This window comes from Scyliorhinus canicula, chromosome 18, assembly GCF_902713615.1.
Source record: "Scyliorhinus canicula chromosome 18, sScyCan1.1, whole genome shotgun sequence".
NCBI lineage: Eukaryota > Metazoa > Chordata > Chondrichthyes > Carcharhiniformes > Scyliorhinidae > Scyliorhinus > Scyliorhinus canicula.
The window spans coordinates 30,168,061-30,187,508 of record NC_052163.1 but is presented as its reverse complement, the minus strand read 5'-3'; the positions used below and the strand labels follow the sequence as shown (position 1 = coordinate 30,187,508).

The window sequence follows — 19,448 nt, the reverse complement described above, 5'->3', positions numbered from 1 at the left end:
CTATTGTGGAGGAGGTGTTGGTGTTCATTCTTACTGACTGTGGTCTGTTGGTCAGAAAGTCAAGGATCCAGTTGCAGAGTGGAGAGCCAAGTCCTAAGTTTTGGAGCTTTGATATGAGCTTGGCTGGGATTATGGTGTTGAAGGCGGAGCTGTAGTCAATAAATAGGAGTCTGATGTAGGAGTCCTTGTTTTCGAGATGCTCTAGGGATGAGTGTAAGGCCAGGGAAATGGCATCTGATGTGGACCGGTTGCGACGGTATGCGAATTGAAGTGGGTCAAGGCATTCCGGGAGTATGGAGGTGATGCGCTTCATGATCAGCCTCTCAAAGCACTTCATTACAACTGACGTCAGGGCCACCGGGCGGTAGTCATTGAGGCACGTTGCCTGGTTCTTCTTTGGTACCGGTATGATGGTGGTCTTCTTGAAGCAGGTGGGGACCTCGGAGTGGAGTAGGGATAGGTTAAAGATGTCTGTGAAAACCTCTGCCAGCTGGTCCGCGCAGGTTCTGAGTGCACGACCAGGGATCCCGTCCGGGCCCATCGCCTTCCGTGGGTTCACTTTCAGGAAGGCCGATCTGACTTCGGAAACTGTGATGGTGGGTATGGGTGAATTATGGGTTGCTGGGGCACTCGATAGCGGGTTGTTGGTTACCTGCTCAAACCGAGCATAGAATGCGTTAAGTTCATCGGGGAGGGGTGCACTGCTGCCAGAGATACTGCTCGGCTTCGCTTTGTAGCCCGTTATGTTGCTTAGTCCTTGCCACAACCGCCGAGAGTCTGTCTGTGACTCTAGCTTAGTTTGATATTCTCTCTTGGCATCTCGGATGGCTTTGCGGAGGTCGTACCTGGATTTCTTGTATAGGACAGGGTCGTCTGCCTTGAACGCTTCAGCTCTGTCCTTCAGTAGGGAGTCAATCTCGCGGTTGAGCCATGGTTTCCGGTTGGGGAACGTACGTACTGCTTTCTTTGGCACGCAGTCGTCCACACATTTGCTGATGAAGTCTGTGACGGTGGTGACATACTCATTTAAGTTAGTCGCTGAGTTCTTAAATATGGACCAGTCCACTGTCTCCAAGCAGTCACGTAAGAGCTCTTCTGTCTCCTCAGACCAGCACTGCACAACCTTCTTAGCTGGATTCTCCCGCTTGAGTTTCTGCTTGTAAGCCGGGAGAAGGAGCACAGTCTTATGGTCTGATTTCCCAAAGTGCGGTCGGGGGATGGAACGGTAGGTGCCCTTGATTTTTGAGTAGCAGTGGTCAAGAGTGTTGTCGCCCCGGGTGGTACAGGAGATGTGCTGGTGGAATTTTGGCAGTACACTCTTGAGGTTGGCTTTGTTGAAGTCTCCGGCCACAATGAACAGGGCCTCCGGGTGTTCTGTTTCATGGTTGTTTATGACTGTGTACAGTTCATCCAGCGCCTTCCTCACTTCTGCCTGGGGTGGGATGTAGACCGCTGTGATAACGGCTGAAGTGAACTCACGTGGAAGATAGTATGGGCGGCACTTTACGGTCAGGTATTCCAGGTCTGGGGAGCAGTAGGTTGCCAGGGTCACCACATCCAAGCACCAGGAGGAGTTGATGAGGAGGCAAACCCCTCCACCCTTCGCTTTGCCTGAAGATGCCGTGCGGTCCGCCCGGTGAATAGAGAAGCCTTCAGGTTGTATGGCACAGTCCGGTGAGGCGGGGGTGAGCCATGTCTCTGTGAAACAGAGCACGCAGCAGTCTCTTACTTCCCTCTGAGAGGTAAGTCTGGCGTTAAGTTCATCCAGCTTGTTTTCATTATCTTAAACAACAGAGCTAACGCACACATATTCCACCGGGTGCTCCGGTTTCCTCCCACAGTTCAAAGATGTGCGGGTTAGGTGGATTGGCCATGATAAATTGTCCTTCGTGTCCAAAATTGCCCTTAGTGTTGGGTGGGGTTACTGGGTAATGGGGATAGGGTGGAGGTGTGGGCTTGTGTAGGGTGCTCTTTCCAAGAGCCAGTGCAGACTCGATGGGCCGAATGACCTGCACAGTAAATTCTATGATTCTATGATATTCAGTTGTAACAATGCAGGATCAGGTCTTTACTGAGACACCATACATGTGATTCTTAAATAAGCAAAGGTGTATGGCGATTCTCGCATACTTTTATACAATTTTTACCTTTGCCATGGCATTTCATATTTTCTGTGAATAAATCATAGCAAAACAGATACCCAGCAAAAATGCAATTATCCTTTTTGATCACTTCCAATCATTTTATTATTGTAAACTCGATTGTTTATTCCTATAAACACAATCGACCAAGCTCACGTATTCTAAATGCCTATAGATTTGACTGGACACATTCCATCACCCTCCAGACCTGTCTATATACTGTTGCCTTTTACTCCTTTGCACAATACATAGCTTGTGGCGAGATTCAGTTGCCTCCCTATAGCGTGTTTCTGAGAGGATCTTGTCCCACCGCTGTCAATGGGATTTCCCATTGAATCCACCCCCTACCACTGAAAAACTCACACAGGGGGTGCCCCGTCGGCGACACCAGAAGATCTTGCCCTAAAGTTTCATGTTCGGCAGAACGTAGTTTCTCGTGTGCTCATCCCACAGGTTGACAAGGACATTAAAGCATTCAAGTAGTGTGGACTCTCGTTCCCTCTGCTTTATGGTGAAAACTTAAAACAAGTCTTAAAGCACTAGTGCTGAAGCTTTATTATAATTCTTAGCAAGTTTGACCAAGTTTAAAGCAAAAAAAATGGTGAAAATTTAAATAATGAATCTGCTGAAATGAAAATTAGAGCTTGAGGAAAGCTAACACCAGGTTAATGAACCTGTTATAAATTTTGTGCCAACATCTTGAATTTATTTTTAAAAATAAATTTAGACTACCCAATTCTTTTTTTTTCAATTAAGGGGCAATTTACCATGGCCAATTTATCTACCCTGTGCATCTTTGGGTTGTGGGGGTGAGACCCACACAGAAATGGGGTGAATGTGCAAACTCCACATGGACAGTGACCCGGGGCCGGGATTGGACCCGGGTCCTTGGTGTCGTGAGGCAACAGTGCTACCCACTGTGCCATCATGCTGCCCCACATGTCAGAATTAACAAAAAAAATCCAAGAGCAGCCAAAGACGATGCCATATGAAAACTGAGCTTTATCGAAACTACAACAGTGTCCAGAGCTAAATAAAATTCAACAGTTGCTTTAGCAACAGACAATGGTACTCCTTTCACATGCAGCAAAAATATACAAGCAGCTCGGCACTTACAGGAAAGGAAATGTTGAGTGAACTGGCGTACAATACAGGAACTTTTAAATTAATTCAGTTCATCAGAATGTTTGTGACCGAGACAAGTACCTAAAAGACAGACTACATATATATATGTATATATTTAAATTAACTTATCTTTTTCATTGAATTCTTGTCTATCTGATCCAAATATGATTCTAATGGATTTCTATTTCAAATTCGTGATCAAAAATTGAGATATTTTTGTTTGAAATGTTTTTTAAAAATAAATTTAGAGTACTCAATCATTTTTTCCAATTAAGGGGCAATTTAGCGTGGCCAATCCACCTACCCTGCACATCTTTGTGTTGTGAGGGCAAAACCCACGCAAACACGGGGAAAATGTGCAAACTCCACACGGTCAGTGACCCAGATCGGGATCGAACCTGGGACCTCGGCGCCGTGAGGCAGCAATGCTAACCACTGCGCCACCGTGCTGCCCTTGTTTGAAATGTTTTTGCTCATCGTATTGCAGTCATGCTGAGTGTAGTAGCATCATCGAACATTCTTATTAGTGCTGCTTTTTCCAAAAATTAGGCTCATCTTTATAAGTAATTAAAAGGATTAAAGTACAAATGCAGTGTCTTTTTTTCTATTTTCATCCCTCTTTTGAGAGCACAAGTTAATAGATCAAATTAGTAAGCATCATTTAAGGAAGCATTATTTGTGAACCTTCATGGTGAGTGTTGGCAGGCTGTTCTATCACAGCCAAGCCTGATCTGTCCTCGAATGTCCAAGCATGCGTCTTTCAAGGAAGGATTCGTGAATAACAAGTCAGGAGAACAAAGCCTGGCAGATTCTTCTCTTAATTTAGAGGCACAGAAGCCAGCAGCAACACCTTTATCAACACCCAGCTGACATTGGGTAATTTACCATCAGCAAACTGGGACTTTTCTTGACTGCATAGTTATTAACTAGCCAAAATGCTGAAATTCTAGATTAGTCTACTGAAATTTTGATTTAATTAGACCATTTCTTCTTTGTCAATTTACTGAGCTATTCAAATTGTACTGTATGATGCCACTGCACAAATAAAATATTTAACAAATAAATGATTTATGATAAAATCAATTGCATTTCTTTGAGAATTGAAAAAGTTATAGTCATTATGGCACAGGAGGAGGCCCATCATCCCATTAAGTCCATGCCAGTTCGCTACAGAGCAAACCAGTCAGTCCCATTTTCCCACTTTATCCTTTAGAGATCAATCAATACAGCACTGACTGGGAAATGTACTTGGGGGCGTGTAGCAGGATCTGCAATGCTTGTTGGGTCACAGTACTGTCTAAAATGTCTGCATGTCAGGGTACATTAATATTTGAAATTTAGCACTGGTGCATAGCCGTTTTATGCACTATAACTGTGTCAATGGGAAATTGTTTTGCCTTGCACAAAGGCTACAGTTGTAATGTGAATGCAGCTTCAGATAAGCCAAATTATTTCTTCTTAAAGTTATCAGATAACACACCACTCAAATATTTGAGTAATTCCCCTGAAGTTTAAAGTGCCCTTTGTTGGAGATTGTCACTGCCTCCCATTCACACTGCTCTTTTAGTGGATTAGCTCTGGGAATTAATGCAGTATCTGCTGAGTCCACATAATTATAGCCATTCAAAGCCAGCTAAACTGGTGAGGTGAGTTACAAGGAAAGAATACCAAGTAGCCACATGATGTCCCTTGCTGGAAAAGCACCGAACAAAAATCAACTATCTATTTCAGTGTCAGACTAGTTGTATGTCCAATCAACCACCTTTTCTTATAATTCATGTCATCAATATCTAAATTGTCAGCTTTGATTCCCATGACTGAAATAATTATATTTTTATACAACTGAAAACAACAGATGGAGTCTGTGGTGTAATTCAGGTATGGTCAACCAAGGTTGTAAGATTAGCTTGGGGGACCAGTGCTTAGGATTCATAGTTGTTGCAGTATTAATGAAAACAGTGTTTCACTGAAGCAAAGTTTCTAGGAAGCCCAGTCGAGTTTATTAATTGAAATTCAGAAAGTGACAATGTAACTTGGGGATGTATATGCTGCATAACCCTAAATGAGTACCAACGTTAAAAAAGTACAAATATTGTGTACAGTGCACCCAGGATGTCCTTGGGTAAGAAAGTGACAATTTGTCACGGCTCCTACTCGTGATCACTACATATGATTTCCTGAAAGAGCATCCTGCGATAACGGGTTTGAGCTTGACTGTGATGTACCACATAGTTCAATAGTTTTCTGAACTTAATTGCAAAGGTTCTGGTTTGAGGTGGTCATGTCGCTAGAATGCCTGATACTCGTTCACCCAAGTGAATCTTCTGTGGAGAGCGAGCTTGAGTTTGGGGTGCATTCTCATGGTGATCAAAAGAAGCACACCAAGGACAGAAGGCTTCACCCAGGAGTTTTGATATGGACGTTGAGTCCTGGGAGAAACTTGCTTCGGGTTGCCGCAGCTGACACAAACAAACAAAAAAAGATGGTCTTCGAATGCAAGTGCATGTCAGGGGCAAAGAGAATACGCAAGAAGAGGAAATCCCAAGCCAGCAACTTGTCCAAACCTCAGTTGTCTGCAGTACCTTGTTCTATATGCAGCAGAACTTTCTGGGTGACGATTAGCCGTAAGCAAAACCTACGTACACACCTAACAAACATACCACATGATAAACATAGTTAACTTCACCTCAAAGCACAAATAAGAGTTTGGGTAATTATCATGTGATGGGGAAAGCCAAAGCCCATAAAACCTTGTCATAAAAAGAAAACAACCTCTTAAGCAAATCAAAAAGGATGCAAATGATTGAGAGAATATTATAACCCACAGGCATCTTACGGGGTGGGAACAATTAACTTCTTCGTGAACCTTTCAGAATATGAGCTCCCCCGTTAAGGGGGCGGGGGGGACCTCTAAACAGTGTCTAGTTGTATGATAATAAAGCCGGCCAGTTAGGCACCAGCAAGACAGACCAGGTTGGGATCTACCGTGTGGTGTATAAAATAGTTATTGTAAATAAACAAAGTTTCTTTGAACTACTCGGTGAGAATTCCTTTGTGGCCTTATAAGAGAGAGAGAAAAGAAAACCATGTAGCTTCAACTGAGAAATTTTACAGTGGAATTTTATTGTTTGCCACATGCTTTTACCAGAACCCTCCTTAATTGATGATGGTTATTCTTGTGTCAAGATTTTGTTCTATACTGTTTTCACTGAATATAACAAAGATAAAAAATGGAGGAACAAAGGGGCTTTTTGTGACCTGTTCTGAATTCAGCTTTCAGTAAACATGGGCAGTTTGATTGTTCAAGATTAAGAGGATAGCTTTGGTTGGTTTACTGGGAGAAGATGCAAGGTATTCACACTTGTACACAATGACAGAAGCAGCTGTGCTGACAGTGGATGCACTGCCAGTCTCCCAAGTTCCAGGACGGTGTTAAGAATGGAGGGTTTTGCAAATGGTTATACTTTAACTGACTACTTTTTGTTTTTTTCTATCTTAAAACATAGAATGGAGTTGGAAGTCTAAAGGATAGCTAGTTAGTATTTATTTTTTAAAATAAATTTGGAGTACCCAATTCATTTTTTCCTATTAAGGGGCAATTTAGTGTGGCCAGTCCACCTATTCTGCACATTTTTTGGTTGTGAGGTCGAAACCCACGCAAACACAGTGAGAATGTGCAAACACCACACAGACCGTGACCCAGAGCCGGAATCGAACCTGGGACCTCGGCGCTGTGAGGCAGCAGTGCTAACCAGTGTGCCACAGTGCTGCCTAGCTAGTTAGCATTTCTACCTGGATGCAAGGCTTATGTGATTCATGTTGCCATGAACATAAGCTTTGAAGGTGGAAAGATACATAGGACACAGTTTGTAGGTTTGAGTTACAGGCTTTCAAAAATATATATTTGAAACTCTTGGGTCATTTTACTACAGTCCGAGAGAGAGATTTGTGTGAGATTCCACCTGGCACCTACTCTTTCTAATAGGAATCAGTGATTTCAGAAGATTTTGGGGCAGCAGGGTAGCATGGTGGTTAGCATAATTGCTTCACAGCTCCAGGGTCCCAGGTTCGATTCCCGGCTGGGTCACTGTCTGTGTGGAGTCTGCACGTCCTCCCCCTGTGTGCGTGGGTTTCCTCCGGGTGCTCCGGTTTCCTCCCACAGTCCAAAGATGTGCGGGTTAGGTGGATTGGCCATGCGAAATTGCCCGTAGTGTCCTTATAAAAAAAAAAGTTAAGGGGGGGGTTGTTGGGTTACGGGTATAGGGTGGATACGTGGGTTTGAGTAGGGTGATCATGGCTCGGCACAACATTGAGGGCCGAAGGGCCTGTTCTGTGCTGTACTGTTCTATGTTCTATGTTCTAAGAGTGGAGAAAAAATAAATATTGACAGGAACGGAGCCAAATTGGGGAGTTGAATTGTTTTGTTGGAGAAGGAAAGTAGCAATGACTTAAACTCAATTAATTTGTTGGAGTGCAAGCTTGCACAACAATCTGATCTGTTTTTTTTCACTTATGTTAACTGAGAGAAATATTGACCAGGACACCAGGGATAGCTCCTCTGTTCTTCCTGAAAATAGTTCCATGGTACTTTTTACATTCAAGCAGGCAACCCAACCTGGTTTTTAACGGCTCATATGGAAGACAACACCTCCCAAAGTAGTCCATTAGTACTACACTAGAGTTGACAGCCTTGATTTTTATGCTCAAGCCTATTTTGAAGGATAACAAGGGCATTATCTCCAGTTATCTGCCAAACAACACAACAAAAAAAAGATAATGTGGTGATAATTATACCGCTGTTTGTGGGAGTTGGCTGTGTGCAACTTGGCTGTAATGTTTGCTGCAGTATAACAGTACAATAATGACAACATTTCAAAATACTTAATAGACTGTAAAGTGCTTTGAGATGTCTAGTGATCATGAAAGTCATTATATAAATGCAAATCTTCTTATTGTTATTGACCATGGGATAGGAACATCCTCAGAGTACGTTCAGTAAAAAGTAAAGGCTAGAATAAGAAGTGTTTTGTATCCTTCACTTTAAAATGCTTTTAATTAATTAAAACGATAATGGTATTTCAGCATCAATTTGTATATTTGCATTCTTTCAGGAAATGTTGGCAGAGTTTGATGCTGAGATGAGGCATCGAGAACATGAGTTTACGCTCCGAGCAGATGAAATGAGTAATGCAGTACTTACAAGTGAACTGAAGGTTTGTGGGGAGTTTCCATTGCTGTTTGCTGTTAAGTCAATCAGCTTGTCACTAACCCAATACTTGCACTTGTAGAAAGAGCTAGTCTACTGCAAATCTAGACAGGAAAAGCTTATTAATAATCTCTCCATTACTATACATGTCTGAGCAGCCATTTCACACTCTATTGCACAAATATACTTCAGGCAAAGCCCACTGAATCCTCAATGTCCATAAATAAGCATCTAACCATTGTACACATCTCCAGAAAGGCTTCAATCAAAATGTTCCACTTACTCTCCAGTTCACTTTGGGTGAACTTGTCTCAACTAGGAAAAAACATACTTTTGATAACCATGAAACGAAAGAGAAAATGCTGAAAAATCTCAGCAAGTCTGGCAGCATCTGTAGGGAGAGAAAAGAGCTAACGTTTTGAGTCCGATGACTCTTTGTCAAAGCTAACAGACAGAGAAAGTGGGAAATATTTATACTGTGGAGTGAGAATGAAAGATGAGTTTTGGGCACAGAAACCCAGGGAAACTGGGTGCTAATGGCCACAGAAACCAAAGGGAAAGAATGCTAATGGCAATCCCCAGAGAGCACGCTACAACCTTCCGGCCTGAACATTGAATTCAACAACTTCAGATGATCAGCTCTACCCCACCTCGATTTATTTGTTTTCATTTCATTTCAACTGTCTTTTACCATTTCTTTCTTTCTTAATATACATTTAATTCCCCCCCCCTCCCCCAATCTTATCCACCTTTCTTTCACCTTTCTCCTCTTTGCTTCCCCCTTCCCCTCCCCCACTTCTACAGTTCATCCTCTGATGTTAGTTTCCCTGCTGTTTGACCTTTCACATCTTTTGTCCTCTCTGGGGACTGCCATTAGCTCTTTCCCTTGGTTTCTGTGGCCATTACCACCCCGTTTTCCTGGGTTTCTGTGGCTATAACTCATCTTTCATTCTCACTCCACAGTATAAATATTTCCCACTTTCTCTGTCTGTTAGCTTTGACAAAGAGTCATCGGACTCGAAACGTTAGCCCTTTTCTCTCCCTACAGATGCTTCCAGACTTGCTGAGATTTTCCAGCATTTTCTCTTTCGTTTCAGAATCCAGCATCCGCAGCAATTTGCTTTTATCTTTTGATAACCATGCTGGCACTAACAGCTGTTTCAGCTAAAAATGCTATGTAGTCAGCTTTAGCAAGGTTATTACATTGAAGTATTTATGATGCAGTTTGGCTTTTAAAAATACTTTTCCATTGAGGAACAACATGCTTAATAATTGCAGCATTCATTTGCTTTTTAATTCTACAAATTGAAGATTGACAAATCGATTCACCAGTAAGGAAAAATGGCTTTAAACTAACAGAGGGAAGAGTGTTCAGGTGAAGGAACATTTAGGAATCCAAAGATAAAGGTTGTGGCAATAGAAAAGGATATCGATGTGGGTAAAGCCAAGCTGGGTTGGAACAGAGAGTTTAGTGGTAATAGTGCATCTGAGAGTAAAATCCTGCTGGGAATAGTAATAAACAAAAATAAATTGAAGTCACTATCTGAATTCATGGAACATCTGTAATAAGATACATGACTGAGTGACACATTTAGAGATAGATAGTTTAGATCTAATCACCATTTTGGAGACAAGGTTGGGAAATAAATATTCCGGGGGTATACAACATTTTGAAAAGATGGGCAGAATAGAAAAAGAGGAGTAACTCTGATAATAAAGGACGCCATAAGGACATCATTGCAAAGCTATCTTGGCTCAGAAAATCAGGGTGTAGTTTCAGTATGAGTGGTGATTAGAAATAACTATAGCCAGAAAATGTTGAAGGGTATAGTTAATAGCCCCCCTGTCAGTAGTTTATACCATTGGGCAGAGCATTGAACAAATAATTATTGGAGCTTGTAGCAAAGGCAATGTAACAGTTGTCAATCTTTATGTACATTAGGGAATTTGCATTGGCGAAGGTTTTCTGGTAGAGTAGCTTTTTGAATACTTTCATGATAGTTTTCTGGAGCATTGCTTTTATGACAGTTCTGGAATATTATATTGTGAAACCAACTCAGGATAAAGCTATTTTGGATCTGATATTGTGCAATGAGGCAGAGTTAATTAGTAATGTCATAGTAGAAGATCCACTAAGAAATAGTGATCATAATAAAATTTAATTCCATAATAAATTTGAAGGACATGACCAACAAGAATCTTGAATTAAACAAATCCAATTACATAGTAATGAGGGGAGAGCTGCCTAAGGTTGATTGGGTAAGTACAGTAAGGCATCATTTTAAGTTGCCTAGTTTTAAGTCATTCCATTTACACGTTGCAGATTTCATGGGGCAGAATGAGCATTTAGTGTCGGAAATTCCATTTTAGTGTTGTGTCATGTTGGTGCCGACACAGCATCAGATGACCTGATTGCCATTTTGGAGTAGCATCACCGCTCACAGACCCCCCCAATTCTGAGACCTTTGCATTTGCCAACCCTCCCTTGGCCACCCTTTTGCTTCTGCTCCATACGCTTACAGTTCCCCTCGCTCTCTTGCTCGCTTCTTCCTGTATCTCCTCGAGCCCTTGCTCACAATGAGTGTTTGGGAGAGGGAGCGGGAAGCAAAAAAGAGCAGAAGAGGGAATTGGCAATCAAGAGGATTGGTGAGCGGGAGATTTTTCAAATATTTTCATTCATGAATGCACAGTTTTACAAATTTCAGGGTGTGAATGCTTAAAAAATGTCTGACAGGAAAGGCCCTACAGAACCTAACTTCAGCTTCTACACGGGTTGTAATAGTAAAATCTGATTTGCTTAATGTTGTTTCATTTAAAGTTGGACTTTTCAGGAACGCAATTACAACATTAAGTGAGGAGTTATGGTGGTAACTAAACAATACAAAACATTTGAAGGAACTATTTCACATGTTCAACAAAAATACATGACATTGAGAACAAAAGCTCAACAAGACTTGTCCATCCTTGGCATATTAGGGAGGTTATGGATAGATTAAATGAAAGGGCTTCTAATGTTACAAAGAATAGTAGTAAATCTGAGGATTGGAAGCATTTTAGAAACCACCAAAGGGCCATTAAAAAGATGATTCAAAAGGGAAAAAATTGTGAAAGTAATCCAGCCATGAATATAAACACGGATTGTAAGAGCTTTTACTTGTGTATCAAAAGAAATAGAGCACCTGAAGTAAACATTGGTCCCTTAGAAGCAGAGACAGGGCACTGTTATCATGGGAATAAGGAAATTGCAAATACTTTGAATCTGTCTTCCCAGAAGATCACACAAGTTACATGCAAGAAATGGGGGGGGGAGAGAACTATGGGCTAATAAGAATGAGGAATTTAAGGTAATTCATATCAGCACAGAAAAGTACTGGGAAAACTCCAGGATCCAATGCCCTACCTCTTGAAGTTCGAAAAGAGACTGCTGCAGAGATAGTGCATGCACTGGCTATGATTTTTCAAAGTTCCCGAGATTTTGGAATGGTCGCAGCAGATTGGAAGTTAGCAAATGTAAAACTGTTACAGCGAATTATAGGTCAGTTAGCATGAGATCAGTAATTGGAAAAGTTCTGGAATCCATTATAATAACAATCTTTATTGTCACAAGTCGGCTTACATTAACACTGCAATGAAGTTACTGTAAAAAGCCTCTAGTCGCCACATTCCAGCGCCGTTCGGGTACATTGAGGGAGAATTCAGAATGTCCAATTAAACTAACAGCACATCTTTCAAGACTTGTGGGAGGAAACCGGAGCACCTGGAGGAAACCCACGCAGACACAGGGAGAACCTGCAGACTCCACACAGACAGTGATCCAAACCGGCGCTGTGAAGTAACAGTGCTAACCACTGTGCTACCGTGCCGCCCTTATTAAGGAAGTCTTAACAACGCATTTAGAAAATATAGTACGATTAGAACAAGTCAACATCGTTTTACAAAAGAGAAATCCTGTTTGGCAAATTTGTTTGAATTTTTTGTGGATGTAACTTAATGGGACAGAAATGGGTACAGAAATGGGAACGAATAGATGTAGTATACTTGGATTTCCAAAAGGCATTCAATAAGGTGTCACATAAAAGGTTAAAATACAGGTTAATGGCGTTTCGGATGACGGGGACTAGCTTTCAATACTTAGGGGTCCAGATGGCGGGGAACTGGGGGCAGCTTTGGAGGTTGAATTATACAAACCTGGTAGATAGAGTGAAGGTGGATTTGCAGAGGTGGGAGAGTCTCCCACTATTAGAGTGGACCGTGGTCCAATTAGTTACGGTGAACATCTTTTTAAAAAAATATATTTTTATTCTCCTTTTTGACATTTTCTTCCAAATTTACATCCACAAACAATCAATAAGCAGTAACGAATACAATGTCAATCCCCTTATCAACAACAATAATCCCATCTTCCCACCAAACCCCCAAACAACAGCCCACATGTTAACATAAACAAAAAAACAAAAAGGAATCAGGAATCACCCATAGTCACCCTTAGCATATATAGTCCCCCTCCCCCCAACTCTTCCAACCCTCCCCCACCCCCCCAATATTTGATGTAATCCAATTCTTGAAAGTGCATAAGGAATAACACCCATGAATTGTAGAACCCTTCCATCCTTCCCCTCAGTTCAAACTTAACCTTCTCAAGAGTCAAGAATTCCAACAGGTCCCCCGCCACGCCAAGGCACAGGGTGGAGAGGTTGATCTCCATCCCAACAAGATCCGCCTCAACGAGGCAAAGGCTACAGTATCTGCCTCCACACCTGTTTCCAACCCCGGCTGGTCCGACACCCCGAATATGGCCTCCCAGGACCCTGGTCCTGTTTCACGTGCACCACTTTAGAGATTACCCTTAAAACCTCCTTCCAGTAATCCTCCTTCCAGTAATCCTCCATCTTTGGCCAGGACTGCAACGTTCACACACACTCTCTACCCCTCAAAGAACCGTCTCATCCTTGCCCTTGTGAGGTGTGCTCTATATACCATCTTCAGCTGTATCAGCCCCAACCTCGCACACGAGATGGAGGCATCCACTCTCTGGAGCACCTCACACCAGAACCCCTCCTATGATGAACATCTAGCCGCGATTTCAATTTTTATTTCAGTGTCTCCCGGTGTTCTTACCCAAGTCAATTTTTCGAAGGATCGAGCAGCTTATTTCTGGTGTTATTTGGTTGGGTAAGACCCTGAGGATTTGGAGGGAGGACGCTTCAGAAGGAGATGCAGGCTAGGGAGTCCAGTGTTGCCAAATTTGCTGTACTATTATTGGGCGACCAAGCAGAGAAGGTGTTGGGGTGCTGCGGGGACCCGGGGGCTCTCTGGGTTCAGATGGAATCGGGATCATGTAGGGTGACAGGTTTGGGGCATTGATGATGGCGCCACTTCCATTGGCAATGGCAATGTACTCAACAAATCCATGATGTCCATGCGAAAGATTTGGAGACCGCTCTGCCAGCATTTAGGTGTTAGGGGCAGCTTCAAGGCTAGCTCCCATTTGTGCTCAGCACCTGTTTGAGCCGGCAAGGTTAGATGCCACATTTGGTGCATAGAGAGAGAGAGGGCTGGAGAGAGTGGGGGATTTATTTTTGGAGTGGCGGTTTGCCAGTCTGGAGGAGCTAAGGAGAAATTTGAGCAGTTAGGCTTGGACATCTTTAGGTACATTCAGGTGTGAAGCTTTAAGAGATTTTTTTTTTGGACTGCCCGGTGGTTCCGCCATCATCCACCTTGGAGAGGATTTTCTCCTGATTGAGGGCGTGGAGGATAGGTGAGAGCACTGCTCAAGGAGGCCCGCACACCATGTACACATGTTTTGGTCCTGTTCTAAGCTGGTGGGTTTCTGGGGTTCCTTTTTCAACACCATTTCGGTGACCCTAAATATTGAGCTAGAGTTTTGCCCTCTGCTGGCTATTGTTTTGGTTTCAGATGTGCCTGAGCTTCAGATGGGTGCGGGGACGGATGTCTTGACCTTTGCCTCGTTGATGGTGCCAGAGGGGTATCCTACTGGGCTGGAGGTTGGCAACACCAGAGTGCCTCGACGTGGCTGGTGATTTAATGGAGTTTTTTCACCTCAAGATGGTCAAATACGCCATGAGGCGGTCGATTGACGAGTTCTACCAGATATGTATTTCAGGGAGTTGGTTTGGTTACTGTTAGCTGGGGGGGGGGGGGGGGGGGGGGTTGTTAATGTTAGATACTTGTGTTTTTGGAATAGATTAATCAACATGTTTTCATTGTTGTATTCTAATTTGGTAATAGTCATGGTACAACCTTTTGTGAACTAAAAAAAAAATTAAGTCAATTGAATGCCCGTATTGGCATGAACCTAACAGTAAATTGCTACTGCTGCATTTTTAAGCTATCTTTCCACAGAGAGATTGAATAAAAACTATTGTAAATATTGTCTTGTATAGACTGCAAATATCAAAGAAAAAGTGTGAGACGATGAATAGTTGAGATACTACTGAGCTAGCTTTGACAGTGTCTTCTCCTTGACAGCAGATATTAAAGCTATTCGTTGGCTTATTTCAGTAAATGATAAATGCTTTGCATCCATTTTATCAGCACCTTTTTGATCTTTTGCTGGATTTGAACAGCCTAAAATAAAGAAAAACACAGACACAAACATGCACAGTCTGGCTTTGGGGACACAGACAGCCAGGCATCCTAGCACTAGGATGTTAAGAATGATGGATTAAAAGCAAAATAGTTAGAAAAGCGGGAGAGCTCACTACAGTAGGGTAGAGTTTAATATTCAGCACTTTGATGTCATTACAGACGGCAATTGAATTGGAGACAAGTAAATTCAGTTATAACTGTTGTTCTGTATGTTCATTTAGATGGGAAATAAAACAGCTGGATGATCTATATCTTATTATCCAACTAGGTTTTCACTTAGTACACCCATAGAAAGACTGAAATAAAGATGGCAATTGAAGAGACTGATCTGAATCACGTTCCTATTGTAACATTAGTAGGTAATTTGAGGCAGCATAACAATATGAGTCAATTTCTATAAAAGAAAGATGCTACCCCTACTTGAGAGACCTATGACCTGAGAGTATCTACGGCAGATCCAAGTTTGCAACATAATCTTAAACAAAAGTATACGGATTCCTTTGGAACTGTTTTCTTTTTTTTAAATTTAAAGTACCTAATTATTTTTTTTCCAATTAAGGGACAATTTAGCGTGGCTAATCCAGCCACTGCACATCTTTGGTTGTGGAGCTGAGACCCTTGCAGACACAGGCAGAATGTGCCAACTCCACATGTCAGTGACCTGGGATCGAACCCGGTCCTCCGTGCCGTGAGGCAACAGTGCTAACCACTGCACCACCGTGCCTCCTTTAAAACTATTTTCAATGGTCTGAGTGCACACTTTACCAACTAGAGCTGATGCAACATGAATATATGTGCAACTCTCTCCACTTGCCTATCTTTCCCACCCCTCCATCCTTCTCCTCCAACTAATGCTTCTCCACCTCAGATGAAACATAGTGGATGCCATTGCATGATTCAACTCCATGTCAAATTTAGTTTCCCGATCAACTGGATTAAGCATGGATAATTGGGAGTAGAAATGGAATGAGCCAAGAGGAGAAAGGAGATGCCCCCCATCAACTTTTATATTTCAAATGTCCAATTGTATTTAGCTGATGTATCTAAGCTCAAATTTCGATGGCAATTCTTGTGAATTTGTGGTTCCACTTTATGTGGTTAGCACTGTTGCTTCACAGCTCCAGGGTCACAGGTTTGATTCCCGGCTTGGGTCACTGTCTGTGCGTAGCCTGCATGTTCCCCCTGTGTTTGTGTGGGTTTCCTCCAGGTGCTCCGGTTTCCTCTCACAGTCCAAAGATGTGCAGGTTAGGTGAATTGGCCATGCTAAATTGCCCTTAGTGTCCAAAAAGGTTAGGTGGGGGTTACTGGGTTACAGGTATAGGGTGGAGGTGTGGGCTTAAGTAGGGTGCTCTTTTCAAGGGCCGGTGCAGACTCGATGGGCCGAATGGCCTCCTTCTGCACTGTTGATTCTATGGTTAGAATTTACATTGCAGAAGGAGGCCATTCTACATAATGTCTATATCAATTCTTCAGCAATGTGTAGTTGAAAGATTCTATTCTTCGCATATATTGCCACAGCTTAGACTTCAAAGAATAAAGAAACATATCTATGTTGCCCTATACTTGACCATACAGGTGAAACTTCTGTCAAAAGAATTGGAGCTCCTGAGGGAGGCAGGAGTAAAGGCTGGAGAATCACTTCAGAGGGCAGAGAAAAGAAGCACTAAAATGGAGAAAGAGCTTCAAAGAAAAGAGCTTGAATTGAAAGGTGTAGTCGCCTTAAAAGAAATCAGGTTTGTGGTGTATGAACAAAGTTGTATTTTGTTTTTAAATTCTTTTAAGATATGACATACAGACAATATCTCTAATTTTCTGCAGATTTAGGGCAGAATTGTCCGATATTTTTTCAAAGAATCCGTCCCGACAAAAAGACTGTGGATAATCCCAACGGCACTGTCGCCGATGAAGTCATCATATATTCAGCTTCTTTAGCAAAAGTTTCATAAAAACGTGTTTCATACAGTGCTTGTGGCGGCTTGCCTCAGATTCGCTTACCCCGGTAAAATGTAATCTCTGTAATCAGTGGGGTGCTCCTTTTAAATGCCTCCCCAGCATGTGTTCCAAGTCCAATCAGAGGATTAGCAGCCAGAAAGACTGTACCATGTTTTACAGAGGAAGCACTCAGCAAACTTCTCGATGGGGTCAAGCAGAGGCGGGAAGCTCTCTACCCATAATTGGACAAGATGTCCAGTCAGCAAAGTGACCATCCCCACCTCGGAGGCTGTGGCCACGATTGTGAGCGCCAGACATCTTGGAGTCCAGCTTTGAAGGGGTGTCACACCTGTCACCCGCACCCTCCAACAGTGCAGATACTCACAACTCGGTGGAAAGTAGTAGGCAGGCCTCTGGGTCACTCACTGGTGAGCATATTACATCTGATGATCCACAGCATGCAGAGGCGGAGGGATGTGCTACACTGAGGGATGCCAAAGTCCAGATCTTTGCTGGGTCCAGACATCCCAGGGCGGCTGGAACTGCAAAGGCAGAGTTGCGAGCATCAGGAAGGGATGACAGCACCCCTCTTTGGATTGCAAGGCCAACTGGAGGCGTCCCATCGCCTTCTGTCCGAGGAGATGGTGCCGTCACTCCGACGCAACAAGGTCAACACTGCGAGGATACTATCCACAGTTGAGACTTTGGCACTCTATGGTGGGGTATGTCTACTCCATGGTTGATCTCATGATGTCCATGGCTGAGGGCATGAGGTCCATGGTGCAGTGCTTCAACTGCATGGTGCAGGCACGAGTGGGAATCCACGAGTGTCAGAACCAGAGGATGGGAAGCTTCTGGATCTCACTGCAGCTGCTTCTCTATCCCATGGTGGAGCCCAGGGTCCCCCATGCACCCAAAGAGGATAGGCAGGAGGGAACTCAGGAGACCCTTGAGATGCCCAGTCTATTTGACACCCCCCTACCTGTGAGCGACACATCTCCACCCCCGCACACTGAGGAAGGCAGCACTGCAGCATTCGTGCTGCCTGAAAGTAGGCCTCGGGGGAAATGTATCATTCAGCCTCTCTGGGCCCATTCAGTGGCAGGTTACATTTGTCTCTCTGGCAGGCAGGAGTTAGACATTTCGCAGAGGTTGTCCTCACTGCAAGTCATCAACATTCACCTGAAGTGTCCAGTTAGTCACTTTAGCACCCTTCCTATGAATGATGTGACCATCATGATGACCTTCCGCAGGCCCCACGGTGTTAAAATCATGTAAGATCCCATGGTGGGAGAGGTCTTGACGCCCTGGTCCTGGTTGTCCCCAAACTAAGAGGCTATGAGGACATCTCTAACTCTGCGCACTATGCAGGCTCTGGCCATCACCCGAGGTTCTACCTCTGCCTCCTCCATGGCTTGCCCCTCGCCGCCCTCCTCGACTTCATCCTTATTGGAGGAGATGTGGTGCCCCTCCATCTCCGCAGCAGACCACAATGATGCGGGGATCACACTGGAGAGTGTATTGGAGGGCTTCCTCCGACTGGTCCAGGCACTAGAGCCACATCTTGAGCAGTCCAATTGCCTGCTCGAACAGCGCACACGTTGATGCATGAACCTCTTAGTAGCCTGTCTCAGTGGGTGTTCAGGGCTATTGCACTGGCATCATCAGCCAGCTCCTGAATGTTCATCCTGAGTGTGGGATTTATTCTGACTACTCTTGTCCTCTCTCATGTGAGAATCTTCAGCCCTCATGAGGCTGGGAGTCAGTCCTTGTCAAAGTCCCCCATTCTGCCCATGCAACCTGACGTCTCATGAGACCCCAATCGGGGATCTCACAGTCTCCCACTGCTGACCTTGTGAATTCACTTTATTCCCACCCACTTCCCAGCTGGCACTCTTGAAGGGTGGTAATATTGCCACCAGCCCAGCCAGGAGCACATGGGAAGCAATGCATGCAACCCAGCCACCAGGTCACTTTAAACCTCGAGGCTCACAGCCATGAACAGTCGCTAAGGCCCAGGAGTGAGCACCCCCCCTGATTTGCTGTGACTGGACCCGCCCCCTGGCTCATAAGTTGCACTTCTCTGGATCCCCTGCGCCCTCACCTATCCCCCTCTGCAATTGGCACCCTGAAGGGTGATGGCGACCTGAGTGCTCACCTCCGATACCCCCTTCGGAAGTCAGGTCAGCATGTTCTTGTTTCTGTCCAGCTGTTGTGAATCGTGCCAGCATAATATCACGGCCGATGAATATGCAGTGAGGGGGGAACGTCCTAGTTGGAGGGCTCACTAATGATATGTTGATGTATTTAAATAAGGTTCCCAACCTATTGTGGTGGGAGTCTCATTACATCACCGGTGAGGTTCCTGGATGATTGGGGAACGCGATTTCACCGATTCTCGCCGTATTTTACACCCGCATTGCCGTTCTTGCTGA

General features: G+C 43.7%; 1 protein-coding gene across 6 annotated transcripts in view; it reads left to right on the top strand.

The window, feature by feature from the left end:
• Positions 1-19,448, top strand: part of ccdc57 (coiled-coil domain containing 57) — a 276,573-nt gene that overhangs the window by 62,745 nt on the left and 194,380 nt on the right. For 5 of the 6 annotated variants that reach the window (XM_038776870.1, XM_038776871.1, XM_038776872.1 and 2 more), the window contains 2 exons: positions 8,378-8,479; positions 16,657-16,814. In XM_038776870.1, coding sequence (XP_038632798.1) covers positions 8,378-8,479; positions 16,657-16,814 — 260 coding nt within the window. Of the gene's footprint in view, positions 1-4,949; positions 5,145-8,377; positions 8,480-16,656; positions 16,815-19,448 lie in introns of those variants that run through there. The other variant, XM_038776873.1, reaches the window with a different exon arrangement.